The sequence below is a fragment of the Equus quagga genome, chromosome 14, assembly GCF_021613505.1.
Source record: "Equus quagga isolate Etosha38 chromosome 14, UCLA_HA_Equagga_1.0, whole genome shotgun sequence".
Lineage (NCBI taxonomy): Eukaryota > Metazoa > Chordata > Mammalia > Perissodactyla > Equidae > Equus > Equus quagga.
In genome coordinates this window covers 70,627,735-70,645,398 of record NC_060280.1, presented here as the reverse complement: position 1 = coordinate 70,645,398, position 17,664 = coordinate 70,627,735, and the positions used below count along the sequence as shown (strand labels likewise).

Genomic DNA, 17,664 nt, shown 5'->3' with positions numbered 1-17,664 from the left:
CTACTCCTAGCTGAGCCCTCTCTAAGAGAACCATTTTCCATACTGTACGCTGAGAAGCTGGCTGAGAGGGTGGGGGTCCCTCAGGGATGCCCGTGACCCTCAGGAAGTACTGCTGGGACGCAGCCCAGCCCAAAGCCCTCTTCTGGGTTGTTCAACAGTGTACGGAGACATAGGTTCCCAACACCTGCACCCTCGTGTACACAATTTGGGGCCCATCTCATTTCCTAAGAGATGCATTCACAGGCGATTTCCTTTCTCTAACAGAATAACCACCAGTGTGACTAGACCTGAGGTTCACTTTTTGGGCAGGGGGAGGAGGTGGTCGTAGATCTCTTGATAATCTCATAAAAGTTACAGGCACAGTCTCTTGAAAAATGCACATGTTCACATAGGTGCCAAATTTTGTATCCATGTCTGGGCAGACTTAGGGAGCCCATGACACTCCTTCACTACCTTAGTCTCTCTCCTCGTTCTCCATGGTTCCCAATCCCCAGAATCGTGACAGCTGAACAGTTCACCAATTTCTGCAGTTCAACCGGCAGCAATGATTGTAGCGCTCACCTAAATGGCGGAAGTAGTCCTCCAGCCCACTCCAGAAGTTCTTCTCGATGAAAGTTTTCACTAACCCCCAGGGCTGTTTTCGGTACCGCAGCTCTGTGGAGACCCTGAGAAACAAGCCAGAAACAAGATCAGCCTTTCCTGGGCAGACCCTCCTCTGCCAGGAAAAGGAAAATTCAGGTTTAAGTTCAAAGCAGCTTCACATTTGTGCTACATATTACAAGTTAAAAAGTCCTTTCACCTCCATGATGTCATCTGATCTCCCTGGTCACCCCTTTAGGTCTGTAGGGCCAGTGGATTTATCCTCATTTTACAGATGAGAAGAATGAGTTTCAGAATATTTAAGCAGGCCCAAGGCTAACAACAAGGGCTTCTGACCCCAAGCCCAGAGTTCTTTCATGACACCACGCTGCCTCCTTCCAGAATTCCAGACGGTGCCAAGCAGCCTGCAGCCAGTCATGGGGTCCTCCTCTCCTCCTAAGTCCAAGGCAGGCTATAAGGTTTCAGCACGTCTGCCTTTAAGAGCATCATCTGCTACCTCCTGCCTCTCCACTACATCCAGGACCTTGCCAGCTCTTGCTCTTTTCTAAGTATTCTCCCTCACAGTCATGAGTCTTTCTACTGCCCATATGTCTTGCAGTATCAGCTCCTTCCTCTCCTACACAGCAGCTCTGCTCTCTGCCTCTCCTTAGGTTCATTTTCATCTGTCAAGAGACTCTCCCAGTGTATGCTCCCCATCTTTAAGGCTCTCTGCCCTGCCCTCATACCCCTCCCCAGGGACACCACCCCCACCCATGGCCTGATGTGAGCATGCCTATACCTGGAGCCACCTCACCCCGTGCCCAATGGCTGTTTACTGGATTGAGGGTGGGCACCTCTCTGAAAGGTCTATCTGAGGTCAACCAGCTACCTCTGCGTGTACTAGATAGAAAAGACATCCAATCAGAAGACCCTCCAAGGAAGCTGGGATTGAGAATCCTAGACACTGTGGGGGAAGGACAGGGGAAACAGGACGGAGGGAAATAAAGGAAGGAGGGAGGAAGGGAAGGGAGGGGAAAGGAGGAGAAGAGGCTCACAGAACAGCACAGAAACCAAAAAGAAAGTCTTTTTAAAAAGAAGAGAAAGATGCAGGCCCTTTCTGAGGCGTGTATATCCAGATCTTCCTGACTCCTGAGAGATCTCTCTGTGGCCTTTCACTAAATTTCACTAAATCCCTATTTTACTTAACTGAGAGTAAATTTCTGTTTTGTACAACCAAAAGAATTTGGTCTAAGATCAGACATACAGTCTGATTATTTTCAAACGGGTATGTGTCTTGACTTTTCAATTACACTAGAAGCTTCTTAAAATGTCAGGGTCTAAATTTCTTCCTTCCTCGAATGCACATCACAGTGCCGAGAACAGGGCTCTACCCACAGTCAGCACTCTAATTATTCACTCAATCAGCATCTTCTGGACTCTGCTCTGTGCTGGCCCTGTGCTGAGTGCTGGCAGTCAGCAGTGAATGGACGGGATTCCTGCTCACTGGCAGCTCACCGTCTAACAGGGAGACAGACAGTAAATTGTGATACATGTAGTGTGGCGGAAAGAGCACAGGTTTACGCTTCTAAGACCTAGGTTTCAGCACTTACCAGGGATAAGACTCTTGACAAAGTTACTTAATTTAAATGACCCTTAGTTTTCTTACCTGAAAAATGAGGATAAATCCACCTCCCCGGGTCATTCTACAGATTCCAGTTCATGTAGGTGAGCACCTACACAGTACTTTATAAACTACAATCAATGAACAGCAGTAGTTATAAAAGTTTTACTAAAGAGACGCACAGGGTGGTAAAGGGAACACACAGGGGAGAGAACAATTAACTCTGACCATGTGGGGGTGCGTGTCTCAGAGGCTTCAGAAAGAAGGTAGAAGAAAGGATGAGTCAGCAGGCCTAGATACCCAACCTCCTCCTTCCTCTTTAGGAGTTAATGAATGTTCTCTGATGTAAGGACCCCTGTGCCCCAGGAACTTGCTGTGAGCCCGCCCCCTCGGGCCCTCCGGACACCACACCTGAGTCGACTCTTGTTCCGCGCCACGCGGGTGAGCGTGTAGCGGTTGATGGTATAGAAGTAGTCGTGGTACGGCACGTCGTGAGTGAGGACTTCGGCGTCTATCACGTAACATTCACTCTCCTGGCTCGCCTTGTACATGGTCTGAGGGGAGGAAAGGCCCACCCGACAAAACCGAGGAGAAGCAAGATGAGAAAAGCACCTCATTCCCCAATCTCCCCCACCCCAGTCCCGACTGCTAAATGGAGGACCTGGAACCACTGGAAACGGCAGCATCTAAGCACGTAGATGCTCCCCTCTCAGGGCTAACGACACTTGCACCCAGAAACTTCTTCCTCACATCTATCCTTAATCCTTCATGACAGAACAGAGGCATTTCTGGCTCATTCTTTTTCACCTCTGCCCTTGACTCACCTGGGTCTCCCTGACAGTGGCAGTTTTGGGAGCCAGAGGATTGGTAAGGGTGATGGTATAAAGAATCACTCGACTCTGGTTTCCATTCTCTTCCTTTTTCCACGGATGGAAGATGATATCTGAGGGTGGAGAAGAGCCCCGGGATGACAAATGGAAAGAGGCACGCCCTCCCCACATCCGAATTTCCCCTCCAAGTGAACTTCTCTTGACTGTACTGACTGCCGACTGGCCCCCACAAGGAAGCCAATGGGAGCCTGAGGGCTGGGGGAGGAGGAGAGAGAAGGGGGAGTCAGAGCAGAAAGAGGCTCATTGTAGCATTGCCGAAATTCTACTCAGGCTCCAGAATGCTGATTGTTCCTGGGGCTGGGGCAGGAGGTCCTGGGGGCACCTGCGGGGGTGCTGGCAACAGTGGAGTCACTGTAGTGAGGGCCTGGGATCCCTGGGAACAAGCCCTCTGCTCTAAGGCGTGACCTCCTGTACCCTCAGCATGCCCTCTCCTCCTGGCAGAGGGGTATGCTAATGCCCAAATGCTCTTTCACAGACTCGGATGCCCAGCAGCTCTGCTAGGCCAGAGCCGCAGTCCCTGCTGAGTGGCAGAACCAGGGCAGGGGGATGGACAGTGGCATGGAGGTGCAAGGCATGAACTCTGAGAGGCCTAGATCTGAACCCCAGCTCTGCCCTTCTTAGCTGCATGACCCTTAGGCCTGTAACAACAGTCTGAGTTCCAGTTCCTCATTGGTACCGTGGGGATCACAATACTGGCACAGAGGGCAGACTTCAGGATTAAATGAGATAACGTAACATGCTGGCATACAGAGGGTGCCGACTAGGAAGTGGTAGCTGCTATTCTGTGAGATCTTGCTCAATAGCAAGTCTTTGGGGCCCGGCACCGAGGGCCTGGTGCACAGTGTGTGAGCATAAAGCTGCAGCATTCGGGGAAGGAGCAGCACACAGGGCCATGTGGGCGCTCTGGCACTGAGTAAGCCCAGAAAAAGGATGCCCCAGGCTATCAGGTGGCCTGGAAAACGGGCGTTTGGGAAGAGAGGGAAGAAGGGTGGACAGAGAGGGAAGGGATGGGAGGTGTCAGACCCAGGAAGAACGGACCAGAGAAGCGTCGCTGCTCCATGAAGTCCCGCTGGAAGGGCGAGTCAGTGAACAGGAGGTCGTAGAGCTTGTCCACGCTGAAGTTGAAGACTTCGTTCACATACTGCCGGCCACTCAGGTCCTCATAGAAGGCCTGGACCTCCCCTGCACAGAAGACAATGAGGAAGTAGACAGGGAAGGCAAGAGGCAGGTGACCCCAGGACTTAACGTTTCTGTGGGAATGGCCACCAAGGGTCAAGGGAAGCCATGGAGTGGGGCAGCTGGGCCCCTCGCCTCCACAGTTTATGACTTTGCATCAGTCTCGTTCCCTCACTGGCATGCACACTCTTTACCCCCCAGTTACTCCATTCGTTCAACCTTCACAAGAGTTTGGGAATGTACTATTTACTTTTACACTTTCACGCCTTCCTAATCAAGGTGATCTTAGACTAAAATTTAAATAAACGACTACTTCCTGAGCTTGCCTGAACCCAAAGGACCAGTTATCAAGAGTCTGTAAGTTAACCACAACTGACAACAATATCAGTGTAACCCATGACATAGGTCTGCTCGAGAGACACTAATTAATCTGGAACGATCTGTTTACATAAAAACTGCTAAGGCCTGGATCGTCTGTAGGGCCGTGATCTGTAACTACACAAGGTCTGCTCTCCTTCCGCAGGGCAGCCTAGTACCCGCCTTTAATTTTCTGAATTTTGGATCTGCCCCAGGGGATGTCTCGCAGGGCACAGGTGAGTGGAGCCCATGCGCTCCTCTCAAGCCCTCGGCCCCACAGCCCAACTGCTGCACCTGCAGGGGCTGGTATCTGATCTCAAGCAGGAGGCTGGCATTCCTGGAACCTCCTGTGACCCTGAGAAGGCCAGGGAGGAACTCAGGAGCATCCTAGATGGGAGGGGGGAACCAACCAACAGTGAGAAAACCACTACAGGTGACCCACGGAAGAGACTGTCCAGAGATGGATGAGTGAGCACTCTCTGCATAAACTCACTGGTCATAACCTACCACCAATTTAATGGAGGTAAACCAACAACCAGTTTCATGAATACTGAGATTTTAGCTTCTCACCCTGGAATGCAAGAAGCAGCACATTCCCGAGTAAGGTCCTAGAAGCTAACTCTATACAGGAGAGAAGGGAGAAGCTTTCTACTTAGAAATGTTACAGAGAAGGACAGTCTCGAAAGTCTGTTTGCCCCAGCAACACCTTTCCTTCTAGCCTGGTCTAACATCCCACACTGCAGTCACTAAAGCAAGTTTCTATTAAAATCTAATTATATCCAGGGAACAGCTGACTGGCACTTTCCTGGTGGCATATAAACATTGCCCTGCCTTGCACTCTGGGAGGGACGGAGCTACAAGGTAAGCTAGTGTCAACAGGGGTGCATTTAGTGACAAGACTGGATGGCAGGAGAGAGCATTATTTGTTAAGGAAAGAAATGCAAATATGGAATGATGAGAATAGTGCAGCAAGTACCAGAAAAAAGAGATTTATGTTAATAAAAAACGCACCTTTTTTTAAAAACAGCTCTGTTACCCAGCCACCCTTCCACCAGGAACCCAGAGACTGACTCCAGTCTCCATATAGGGACATCCTTTTACCCTTCAAGATAGAGAGAGGAAAGGCCGCTCTGCACCGATTTTCAAATGCTCACCTTCATCGTGGGTGTCGGAAGAGTCACTGAGCTCGGTGGGGATGTCCTCATTGTCATTGAAGTCCAGTGAAGGGGAGTTCACAGGCGCGATGATCTCGATTTTCTCCCCAATGATGCTGTCGATGGCGAGCTCCTTCTCCAGGGACCCGTCGCCCTCCAGCACCTCCTCTTCCAGGGGCAGGCCATCAAACTGGGGTGGAGACAGGGCAGTCACCCAAGAGGGGCAAACTGCTCTGGATCTACTCTCCAAAGGGAAGTTGGGGACCTGGCCTTGGGAGCCCTCACATTCGCAACAAGAGCTGGGCTGGAGTCACGCTCTGGGGGTTCTCCCCAGCTCTGCCGTGGAAGACATGGTTCTGCCCTTCTCTTGCTCACCATTAAACAGCACACCAGGCCCCACAAGTCAGCAGCGTTAGCACCTTCAGTCAGCTTTCCCAGAGCCACACCTCCACCACGCTCTAACAGTGTGGGCCTGCCTCTCACTAGTACCTTGTTCTCTAAGAAGCTCAAAAGCATTTTTTGATTCATTCTCCCATTAGCGCTGTAAGGGAATAGATAGAATTCTTTATATTTTAAAGATAACCTCAGAGACAGAAAACGGAGACAAGGCATCAAATGAATGATGTTTTCATTTTAAGGCCAGGTGGTCTGACCCCTAAGCCACTGGAATATCCAACAAGGCTCCTTTTTCTGGGAATCCTTCCTGACAAACTCCACCCATTCTTCTACCTGCCAGCTCACACCAGAACAGTCTCCTTCATCAAGCTTCTATCCCCTCTGTAACCAGTCCCAGAGGACAGAGGTCTTTCTTACACATTTTTATCTCTTTGACAAAGTCTAGCAGAGTAGGAATATAAACCAGAGTATATACTAGGAACTCAATAACTATTATTGAATGAATGAATAAACAGATAACAGTTCTATAGTCCTATATTCATATATGACTTTGACTTTACATCAGGCAGTGAAAAAAAGATCTGGATAGTTCTCCACCAGCGGGGCTGATATGGAGCAGCCCATCAAGAGAAAAGCTCTCACGATGAATTTGGAGTGGTTTTTATCTACTCAGAAGCCAAACACAATCTTGTACCCAAAGCACTGAGAACCCAGCTCTGGACCCTCGGACTACACCATTAGAATGCAGAGAGCCCATCTGCTCCAGGATGCCTCCTTGAATAGACTGACCACAATGCAACCAATCTCCCTTTTACGCTCTCCCCAGACTGGGGTTCCATGGAGTTACGTAAGCTAGGAAACACTGGCCACTGGACTGGGTGTGGAAGCAAAGGGCCTACTGCCCATACCGAGACGGGAGCTTCGCTGCTCCCTGTGGATGTCAGCGTGCTGTTGGTGATGGATTTCTTGGGCAGCTGTGGACTGGCATCTGGCTTGGTCTCTATGCTGCTTTTGGATGAGCTGTCATTCACTTCATTCTCTTCTACAGGGATCTCCTCACAGTAGCTGAAAAAAGACATAAGGTGCTCATGTTAACTTCAGTAGCCAAGATTGCCAACTATTCTAAGAACCTTAGACCTGTCTATCCAACCAAAATTATGGGCTTTCCTGCTTCTTTGCTTTGTATACGATCTTCCTCTAACCGCCTCCCAGCCCCACACTGCTCTCCTGAAACTGCCTTCCCACCTTACACTCCCCTCCCCCATGTAAAATTTCTGGCTCCAAATTTACCTTTTCAGGTATCCTCCTTAGAGTTATCCTTACCTAAATACAACCTTTATCAGTCCTAAACTATGTTTTTTTTCCATTCGCATCCCATCCCCACCCGACATGATCACTTGAATCAAACATCTGGGCTCCGAGTATACATTTCATTTCCCACACAGTGACTAGGACAGGACTCTGGACACGAGTGTCCTTCGGTGGTACTGCCCAGATTCTGGATCAGAACTAGTGAACAGAAGTGCCATGTACATCTGAGGGGAAACCCTCCTTGAGATAAAGGTGGGTGTCCTTCTAGGGACAACAGAGATGCCACTGTAGCGTCTCCCAAGGGAGAAATCATCGTCATCATCAACATCTGACTTATAGTTTACAAACTATCTCATCTGGATGCATAATGACTCTGAGTAAACCATCACATGCATTTTAGAGATAATCAAACAAACATTCACAGAGGTTAAGTGATACCATGATTAAGTGTCAGAAATTGTACCTGAGCCCAGGTGTCTGTACTACACAGTCGATGCCCTTTCCTTGCGTTCTACTCCTCTGTGCCTCCCACACTATCACCAAACCTCCACCTACCTTCCAATCTCAAGAATGCTTGTACCCCTCTGGGGTCCCATCTTTCCTAACCTATCAACAGCATGTGATACAGCACAACTCCCTTCTCCTTAAAATTTCCTTCCTTTAGCTTCTAGGATACAAAACTCTCCTATTGTTGCTTCTGCCTCACTGGATGTTCTTTCATGATTTCTTTTGCTGCTTCTTCCTCTTGTTGAGTGTTCCCAGGCCAGTCCTTGAACTTCTTCTCATGTTCATTCAGTCACTTGGTGGTTTCAGCCAATCTCATGGCTATCCAATAACTCCCAAGTTTATGTCCCTAGGCCGAATTTCCTCAGTGAACTCCATACTCATATACACAAATGCCTATGTGGCATTTCCTCTTGGCTAAAGTCATCTCAAATGCAACTTGCCTAAAACCAAGCCCCTGATCTACCCCTGAAATCTGCTCTGCCTACAGTATTGTCCATCTCGGTTTAGAACAACTCTATGCTCCCAATTGATAAATCCAAGAAAACCTTAAAGCCGCCTTTGGTTCCTTTCCAATCCATCAACAAATCCTTCAAAATGTTTCTGGTTCTACCTCCAGAACATATACAGAAACCATCCACTTATTGCTACTTCTACTGCTACTCTCCCAGTCCAAACCACCATCATCTCATCTAAATGACCTAAATTATTCAACAGCCTCTTAGCCAATTGGCCCTTGTTCCCCTTCAGTCTATTTTCAACCCAGAAGCCAGAGTGATCCTGTTAAAATGTTAAGTCAGATCTTATCAATTATCTACTCAAAGCCTTCCCATGGCTTCTCATCCCACTCTAAGTAAAAGCCAATCATTGCGTTGCCCAAGGCCCTCAGAATCTGGCCCCAGACCTCCCCTCTTCCCAGCGGCCCTTTGTTCATTCCACCCTGCTGTGCCTTGCTGTTCCCTCTGCCCAGGAGGATTTTCCTGCAGGTACCCTCGTGGTTCACTTCCTTCAGGGCCTTACTTAGATGTCATTCCCCAGTGAGGCCTTCACTGCTATTCCAGATCCTCTTGGAAAGGCTCCCTGGGAAGCTTGCCCTCTGCCTTGCTCACCCCATTGTGTTGAAGTCGTCATCAGGGGGTACGTAGTCCTCATCGTCACTGGTCAGCCCCAACTCGTTCCCGTAGCACTGGTGAACGAAGTGCCAGAGCTCCTTGGGACACAGGGGCTGCAGGGGACAACAGAGAAACTCTGACTCTTCCTTCCTCAGGACACCACTTTACACAGAGGCACTGAGTTGAACTGGACTCCCTCCAGGGTAGGAAAAGCCAAACTCCACTTTCCCTAGCTGAATTAAGAGGAGAGCAACGCCTCCAAGACAACCTCATCTACTTTCCCTTTCCTCCTCTCAGGATCTCAGCAAGACACCAATCTTCTGCCTAAGAATATGGCTTTTAGCAAAGCCTGGAACGTGGCCTGTTCCCTCAACTTGGGTTTGTATAATGGGATCAACTGGCCCCTTGAGAAATGTAACTGTCTACCTTTTGCTCCTATGGATGAAGTCCAGCATTAAGTGGCATAAACCGACATTACTCTGGGGACAAAGTGATGACAGAGCTTCTGATTTGGACTCAGACTGAGCAGCAGAGGTCCTGTGAGCCAGTCTCCTTCATACTACAGAAATCTCTTTATACTATGAGCGGCTGCACAGGCTCTGGCGGATCACATCTAAGAAGAGGTGCGACCTGGAAGGTGGCTGGTTCCACAGTTGGACAGTTCCCAGGTTAGAAAGAAGCCAACTCTCACATTTTAAGAGAGCTCAAAGGTCCTTGTATCCAACCTTCTCTTGACTACCTGAATACTTCCTTCTTTATTCTTAAGTAGCATCAATTTGCCTACAGTTTTATGCGTTAGTTCTAGTTTGTCTTATTTCGTTAGGTGTCTACATGTCCTCCTCAAAAGCACTGTCCTAAGAAAAGTTAGCTCTCGTGAGGTTCATAGTTTCAGGAAAGAGGCCACAGAATGCCGAAAGCTACAACTGGAGGTGGAGTCCAGGATGAGTCTCGAGTTGGGAGGAGGGGGAGAAGGCGGTAGGAATAAGTACGTGAAAAAGGGCGAGAGCATTAGGAAAAACAGAAGCACTCAATATCTTAAAAAAGAAAAAACTTCCAACTTAAAGAATGTTTCCCACCAATAAATCTGATAAAGAATCTGATAATTCTCTGAGCCCATCCTTTCAAGGTCTGGTGTAAGAAGCAGACAGCTGGCAGGATGCCATGAGCCAGGGGTCCAGATTTCCAGTTAAGGAGAATTGCCCAGAACGGTGTAGTCAGGGCTCTCTCTGAGCCAGCAGGGTTTGGGGGTGGCAGCTCTCTGTGCTGGCCCTCACGGTGCCCTCTCCTTTATCTGGGCCTCCTCCCTCCCACATATACCATTCACCCTGTCTGGGACATGTCTGCCTCTGCCAAACCACGTCCCCCTCTTCTTCACAATCCACCTTCTCCATGCAGCCTTCCCCGATCCATTCCACTTGGCTCAGCCTGTTGTCTGACCACAGCCTGGACAAGCACAATTAGAGACGCTATTCATCAGGCAGAACTCTTAACAGTTACTTTGTGAAAGCTTTTGTGAACCATATAGATGACCCTCTATCTTATTTGGAAATGACAGTACTTGTGAACTGAAAACTCAAACCTGTCAGTGGAGAGTCAAACATGTTAACATTTTACCATTATCAATCGTTAAAGCCAGAAGATCTCAGCTCAAATAATTGGATTAAGTTCAAATTACTAGGATTTACACCAGGGCTATAGACTTTCAGGTTAGAAGAAACTCTAAATAATAAATCTACTCAATTTTCTTTAGATAGTAATACGTTTGGGCTAGAGTAATGTTGATATACACACATATTTAAATACACGTCACATATATAATGTAATTATATTATATAATTATATAATTTTTTTTCTTATGTCCTTTCTCTGGCGTGGAGGCTATTTCTCAACACCCCATGGCATCTCTGTGGGAGTTCTCTAAGGGCTGTAACCACAGTATCTCCTTCATCTGCATGTTCTCACAGTGTCCTTCAAACACTCGAGTAGTCAGTTGGTGGCTGTATTAACTCTATTTTCCTGTTTTCTGTATTTTTGATGCTCTGGCATCTGAGGCCTTGCTGACTGTGGAGGGACTGCCCCTCCCAGCGTTAGCTAATTCCTAGAAATAGAAAACAACTCGTTGGGGTGGAGAGTGGGGGTGCGCCTTTCACATGTAACCAGCCAATCCAAAGCCCAGAACCCCAAACAGCTTCTTTATCTATTTCTTACACTCTGAGCCAATATTCCTCTGCCCTAACTATCCCAGGGACAGGTACCAGGCAACTAGAGACAGTCTCTATACCCCGAAGCCTGATGAAACTATTCAAACCAGCCAATCCTACACCTGCTCAGCCTGCTTACCCTGCCTCGCCCATTCCTTCCAGTGAAAACCACAATGAAGATTCTTGCCTGTACTTTCCCCGCCTCTTGACAGACCCTGGGGCTTCCCAGCGTGGCCCTGCATGGCATGACATGCCTTTGCTTTTGGGATCTATAAGTATAAAAACTTCTTCCTCTACAATAGTCATTCCACATCTTTGTGTCTCACCTAATTAACACAAATCCTGGTACATTTTAAAACAGTGTTACTGAAGCATCTGAAGTCAATGAGGGCTGTGCTCTAGGCAGCAATGAGGCTGCTCACATAAGAGGATATGGTACTTTCAGGACTCAGGTCAACACCACCAGTGGGAGAATACATTACTCACCACAAGTCTGGGGACTTCCAGAACCATGAGGAAACACTGGAGCTGGCCAACGCCACAGTAAAAGCAATCTCTCCATGGGACCCACATCCAAAGAGAAAGAACATTCTAGGTGGATGTGCATCCTGAGGCTGTTGGAAGTAGCTGGGCAGTACTCACTTTTTCAAGGAGAGCATTCTGCCAGAGCCGGAACATCATCATGTATGTCCTATCCCGGGCTCCAAATGAAGTGAAAAAGTGCTGAAGTGGAAGAGAAAATGGCAACAAATGCCTGTTAGGTCTTAAGATACAATGAATGGAGCCATGAGCTCCTTCCTTTAAAAAAGGCTACTGACTTCATCCTTAAATAACATCCTGACTCTCGGTTACCCGCGATTGCAGTGCAGGTACCGCAGTGATGGCCAAGGAACCTGGGACCTCTAAGTCCCCACTGAAACCACGTCCTTCATTTACCAACACTTTCCTCGGTGCTTCTCTGTCTGGTTTGAAGTTTCCATCTTCATAAAAAACTTCCCTCAGCTGCCTACTAGAACTGGGTAAGGGGTGAGCTGTGAACTAGCCCAAAGGGAAGGAGAAGACAAAACCATCAGCCCGCTCACCCTTTCATTCATTAATTCAACAAATATCTGAATATTATTAGTATGTGCTCGGCACTTTCTACATGTTTGGGGTACAACAGCAAAGAAAATAGAAAGAGACTCCTGCTCTTACAGAGCTTACACATTAGTGGGGACTCTTTATAATACATGGGAAGAAAGCGATGAAAAACTAGACTTTACTGAACACATTGTAGGTGCTTCACAAATGCTGCTCATTGAAACCACAGAGAAGCCTTGGAAAAATAAACATAACTGCTAAGACCTAATCAACAGAAGCAGGCTGGTGAGCTTCGGCGACTTCTGTAATCACAAACCTGATTTGTGCCAGGAACAGAATTCAAACCAAAGACTACCTCACTGTAAAGTCTCCTGGGTCTTGCCACTGAACGGCCCGAGTCCAAGGGCACGGTGGCCCTTGTGTTCAGCAGAAACCTAGTCCACCCCCAGCCCTGAAGCTATCAGTCTTCAGGCTCTGGTTAAAGGTCAAAGATCACAGTGTTTTCTCTGCCCCAAATTGTACGGATCACATTTTCCCCCACACCAATAGAGACAACTCATTTCCTATCAGACTCCTTATTCCTCTTGATGAGCTAAGCTGATACATAATAACAACTTTTATACTTGTGTAGGTCTTTACAATTTAGTGTTTTCAGAGTCTTAAAATGACTCTGTTAAATAGGTACTGCTGGCTTCATTTTACATGAGAAAGTTAAGGCTCAGAGATGTTACGTAACAGGCCAATCACAGTGGGACTCAAATTCAGGTGTTCTGGCTCCAAGTCCCATGTTCTGCCACTCCACCCTCACCTCTGCTCAGACTCCAAACAGCCTGCTCACCATGGAGGTGGTTCCCACCATCTCATCGCCTCTCACCCTAATCCTACTGGCCTTCATACTGACACAACTGAGGAGCAGAAATACAGGGGTAGGGGGACTGGGATTTGAGGGAGGAAGGAGTAGAAAATCCAAGATTAGACTCCACTTACCTTTTCCGAGTCAGTGCAAACTTGGATGGCATTGGGAATGAGGCGAGCTGTTTTTTCTTTAGTCATGGAGCAGATGTCTTTCAAACGAACGGTCAGCTGGCATGGCCACAAGGACAGAGAACGGACAACGATCAAGAAGAGGAATTAACCAGAGTCAGGCAAAGAGTGTTCACACGGCACCAGCGCAGACAGAGGAAACTAGATCACAGTCTACAACTTTCCAAACCCGGCAGGGACCTCCTTAGAGATCGTCTGGTTCACCCCCTATTTCACAGAGGCCTCATGGGCAGGCGGTGACAGCCACGCCTAGAGCCCAGGGGTGTCTTGATTCTTGGTCCAGGGAGCATTCTTCCTCATTTCTACACAGTCTGATAAATGTGCAGAGCTTCCATCACTATTTGCCACTTACAGAAACACAGAACACTGGCACTGGATGGGACCACAAGGCTCATCTAGTTTATCTTTTCCACTTTATTTTGTAAGATGAGAAAACAGAGGCAAAGAAAGAATAAAGGACTAGCCTAATTAGCTGCAGAACCCAGAAAGTACACAAACCAGTTCCGAGTCCCAAGGCCAATGCCCTTTTTACTCTACTATTATGCCTTCTGCAGTGACTTCCGCCAAACATTTACCTGCATTTGCCAAGAGGAAATGCTCTCAACACTCTCTCACACACCTAAGGGGAAGGGAGGGGACGACAGGGTGGAGGAGATCTATGCTTCAAGACTCAGGCAAATGCTTTTGTTAATTATGCAAAGGTGTGGATAGAGAAGGAAGTCAATAAAAGGAAGAAAGTGAGGGCAGCTTGCTCAGCCATAGCCAAGGGGACAGCCCAAGGGAGCAAACCCCAGGTCTTTACCAGAGTTTCCCAGCGGAAGATGTTGCTGTAGAAGCAGATCCAATTTTCAGAGAGGTAGAGTCGGCCCTGAAGAAGAATGTCTCTTTGGAGTGCACACGAGTAATCTGTGGTAGGATGGGGGACAGAGGCGCTCAGAGACAGGAAGCATTTTCAGCAAACCACCGCAAATTAGACATGCCGCCCCTGCCACCAGTGCGGGGGGAGCCCAACTGCCTACCACTGACTAGCTGTGTGAGACACTGGAACTAGTGGCCAAGGGAGTCCTCAGCATCTCATGATCAGGAACATGAAAGATGTGGAATAACTACTGCCGAGAGGCAGAGGGATAGATGAGATGGCAGAGAGGGGCAAGAAAGTTACAGGCGGAAAAGGCCAACAAAATTCAACCAACGCCCCTTCCCCATCCACAGTTACCCCAACCCCTTCACTGCTGGGCCATCTGCAGAGATAAGAGTGGCAGTGACTCATTCCACGTTGGGCCCTCTCTCGAGGCCACCACACACGTGGCACTCAGTCCTGAACCCAGACCACTAGGGTCAGTGCTCTGGACATCCTCTCCCCTCCTGTTCCCAAGAGACACTCTCACTTGGCTTGGCTCTTAGGTGGGGAACCTCCAGACAGAAGCAGCCTAAGTGCTGTCCCTGGGACTCCCAGACTTCCTCTCTGCCTGCCCCAACCCCTCACCACCCCCCATACCCTCCAACCCCTGGCCCAGGTCACCTAGCTCACCAACAATGAGGCGCTCCGTGTCTGGAAGTTGCTTAAAGAGCTTTCTGAAGTCTTCATTTCTCTGCTTGTAAGTGGGGCTTAAGACCTGCATGACAACGGCCACGGTTAGTGGCATGTTCCCAAGTGCTGTGGGGCTGGGGAGGAAGGTGCAGGTGGAGCACTCGCTTGCTTGTTTAAAAGGCAAAGATGAGGCTCTGTTATCCCATAGACCCCAGGAGGCCAGGTTAGGCAAAGGGGGCCCAGTATAGAAAAACATCATGGAGAGAATTTGCTACTGCAAAAGGCTTTATATACAATGTCCATCAGTGAGAAAACATCAAACATACTAAGCAGGGTCCACATTACATGCCAAGGAGACACTCCAGGGAGCTTCCTGGTAGCCTTCATGTCAGCTATTGCTGTTCTGCCTTCTGCCAACAGGCAGCACCTTGACAGTGAAGCAGGGGCCCAAGGGGGCTCCCCCAGCTCCCCAGCAGGACCTGGAGATGATGGTGCCCAGCACACCCCTTAGAAAAAGTTGTTATCACAACTAACACAGAGCACACTGGCTGTGCGCGAAATTCATGATGGAAAAAAAAATCATAAGACTAGTACAATGTTATACGTCAATTATATCTCAATAAAACTGGGGGAAAATTATACTTTCACAGAGACTGGATTTTAAAAAAATTCATAGAACTAGTACTAGAATAAGCCCACAAGTAGAGAATTTAAAACTTTCTTTACAGGATTATCTAATCCAACCCTTCATGACTGATGAGGAAGATAAGGCCAGAGAGCAGTCCTCTCGAGCCCGGGTCCTGTGCTCATCTCCCACTACCACCTGTGCCGCCAGATGCCGCTGCGCCCACCCAGCCTTTTGGGAGCCTCAGTGCAGACTCATGCCCATAAACTGCCTTAGCAAACCCTCCTTGGAAATTCCATGAGCCAGCAGAATAGACAGGAACCCTGCTCCTTCTGAGCTTACAATCTTAAAAAAAAAAAAGAAAAAAAAGTGTGTCCTATAGAAAAAAGGCACCCAAGGATGATACATGAAGACAAGTGCACAGCTCGGCAAGAGCCGTCCACCACGACAGAGAGACATCTGCCCTCCACCCAGTGATTCGTTGACCTACTTATGCCAGGAGTGCACGCATACAGACAGGCTGTCCTGGTGATGGTGACAGATGGGTCTGGGTCATTTATACTTTCCCACCCACTTCCCTGGGAATGTACTGGCATACACTGTGGTGACGATGGAATGAATAAGCTTTGGACTGTTCATTTTTTGGCTTTCTGCAAAGCTAAATGGCCCACAGGAGGCTGAGTCTGTGGCCTGACCACATTCATAGCACACATTGACTACCTGAGCTAAGAGGCCCCATGGCTTTTGTGCTAGAGGGAACAGGAGTATTTCAGGAAGTCGTGGGGAGAGTAAATGGCATGTTTTAGTCTAGGGAGGTTTTCCAGAAGAGAGAGAGAGAAGAAAGCGCTTTTAACTACATTGTCTATAGTTCATCTGAATTTTTTTTTTTAAGGAAGATTAGCCCTGAGCTAACATCTGCTGCCAATCCTCCTCTTTTTGCTGAGGAAGACTGGCCCTGAGCTAACACCCGTGCCCACCTTCCTCTACTTTATATGTGGGACGCCTACTACAGCACGGCTTGCCAAGCAGTGCCATGTCCGCACCTGGGATCCAAACCGGCAAACCCTGGACTGCCGAAGTGGAACATGCACACTTAACTGCTGCGCCACCAGGCCAGCCTCAGTTTATTTGACTTTTAAACTTTGGTTTTGGCTTATTCATAAAACGAGTTGTACTTGTAACAGGCCCTACTACCCTCCCCAAAGAAATCGTTACAGAATCCCAAACTTTAAGAATCACCTGCCATACATCTGAACCAAGTATCAGGACCACTGGGAGCAAACATCTGGAAGCCAGCCCATCCTGTGACTTCTATGGCTAAAAAAGCCCTCAGAATACAACATTCCTCTGGCCCATATGTTAGTTTCAAACTGATACTGAGATATCCAATCTAAACAGAGCCCTGGCCTTGCAGAACTGAGTCTGCACACTGAAAATTCTCGCTTAGCCACCTGATAGTAAGTTCCTAATTATGTCTAACTGACCTTCTAGAGCTACAATGAAGCTCCTGTGGAATGAGTGAACATCACGTACCAAGCACTGTCATAGCCCTTCACATACATCATTTCATTTGACCACAGGGTTGTTTTCATTATCTCATCTTCCACACGAGGAAGCTAAGGCACAGAGAGGTTCAGCAGCTTGCCTAAGGTACATGGTTACCAAGTGGGAGTGTGGACTGTGAACCCAGGCAGTCTGCCCCAGAGCTCGGTCTGAGCCATTCAGTCTATGTTGCCTCGGGGTCCTTGCCCCGGCAGAGCGCATGCTCTTGGGAAGAAGATATTCACCTGCTTTGGGCCCCCCACTAGCATTCCATGCCCACAAATGGATCCTTTTGGGGGGGGGGATGGTAATTAAGTTTGAGTTTTGAAGATGAAAAAGTTCTAGAAATTGGTTGCACAACAATGTGAATGAACTCAACACTACTGAACCGTATACTCAGAAATACTTAAGACGGTAAATTGTATGTTACGTGTATTTTACCATAATTAAATTTTTTAAAAAACTGTTTCAGTCAAGAGGGTCTTTATACCTACAAAGTTCCAATATCAGCCTGAAGACCAGACTACTAGGTAGCCCCAAA

The 17,664-nt window shown here is 48.1% G+C and overlaps 1 protein-coding gene across 14 annotated transcripts in view; it reads right to left on the bottom strand.

Moving 5' to 3' along the window:
• Positions 1-17,664, bottom strand: part of GRAMD1B (GRAM domain containing 1B) — a 163,853-nt gene that overhangs the window by 13,455 nt on the left and 132,734 nt on the right. For 11 of the 14 annotated variants that reach the window (XM_046685668.1, XM_046685669.1, XM_046685670.1 and 8 more), the window contains 11 exons: positions 14,948-15,041; positions 14,228-14,331; positions 13,369-13,464; positions 11,944-12,024; positions 9,098-9,213; positions 7,082-7,238; positions 5,778-5,967; positions 4,129-4,272; positions 3,025-3,143; positions 2,612-2,754; positions 562-665 (listed from right to left, as the gene is read on the bottom strand). In XM_046685668.1, the coding sequence (XP_046541624.1) occupies positions 562-665; positions 2,612-2,754; positions 3,025-3,143; positions 4,129-4,272; positions 5,778-5,967; positions 7,082-7,238; positions 9,098-9,213; positions 11,944-12,024; positions 13,369-13,464; positions 14,228-14,331; positions 14,948-15,041 (1,348 nt within the window). The remainder of the gene's footprint in view (positions 1-561; positions 666-2,611; positions 2,755-3,024; positions 3,144-4,128; positions 4,273-5,777; positions 5,968-7,081; positions 7,239-9,097; positions 9,214-11,943; positions 12,025-13,368; positions 13,465-14,227; positions 14,332-14,947; positions 15,042-17,664) is intronic. The other 3 variants (XM_046685673.1, XM_046685675.1, XM_046685676.1) reach the window with 1 other exon arrangement.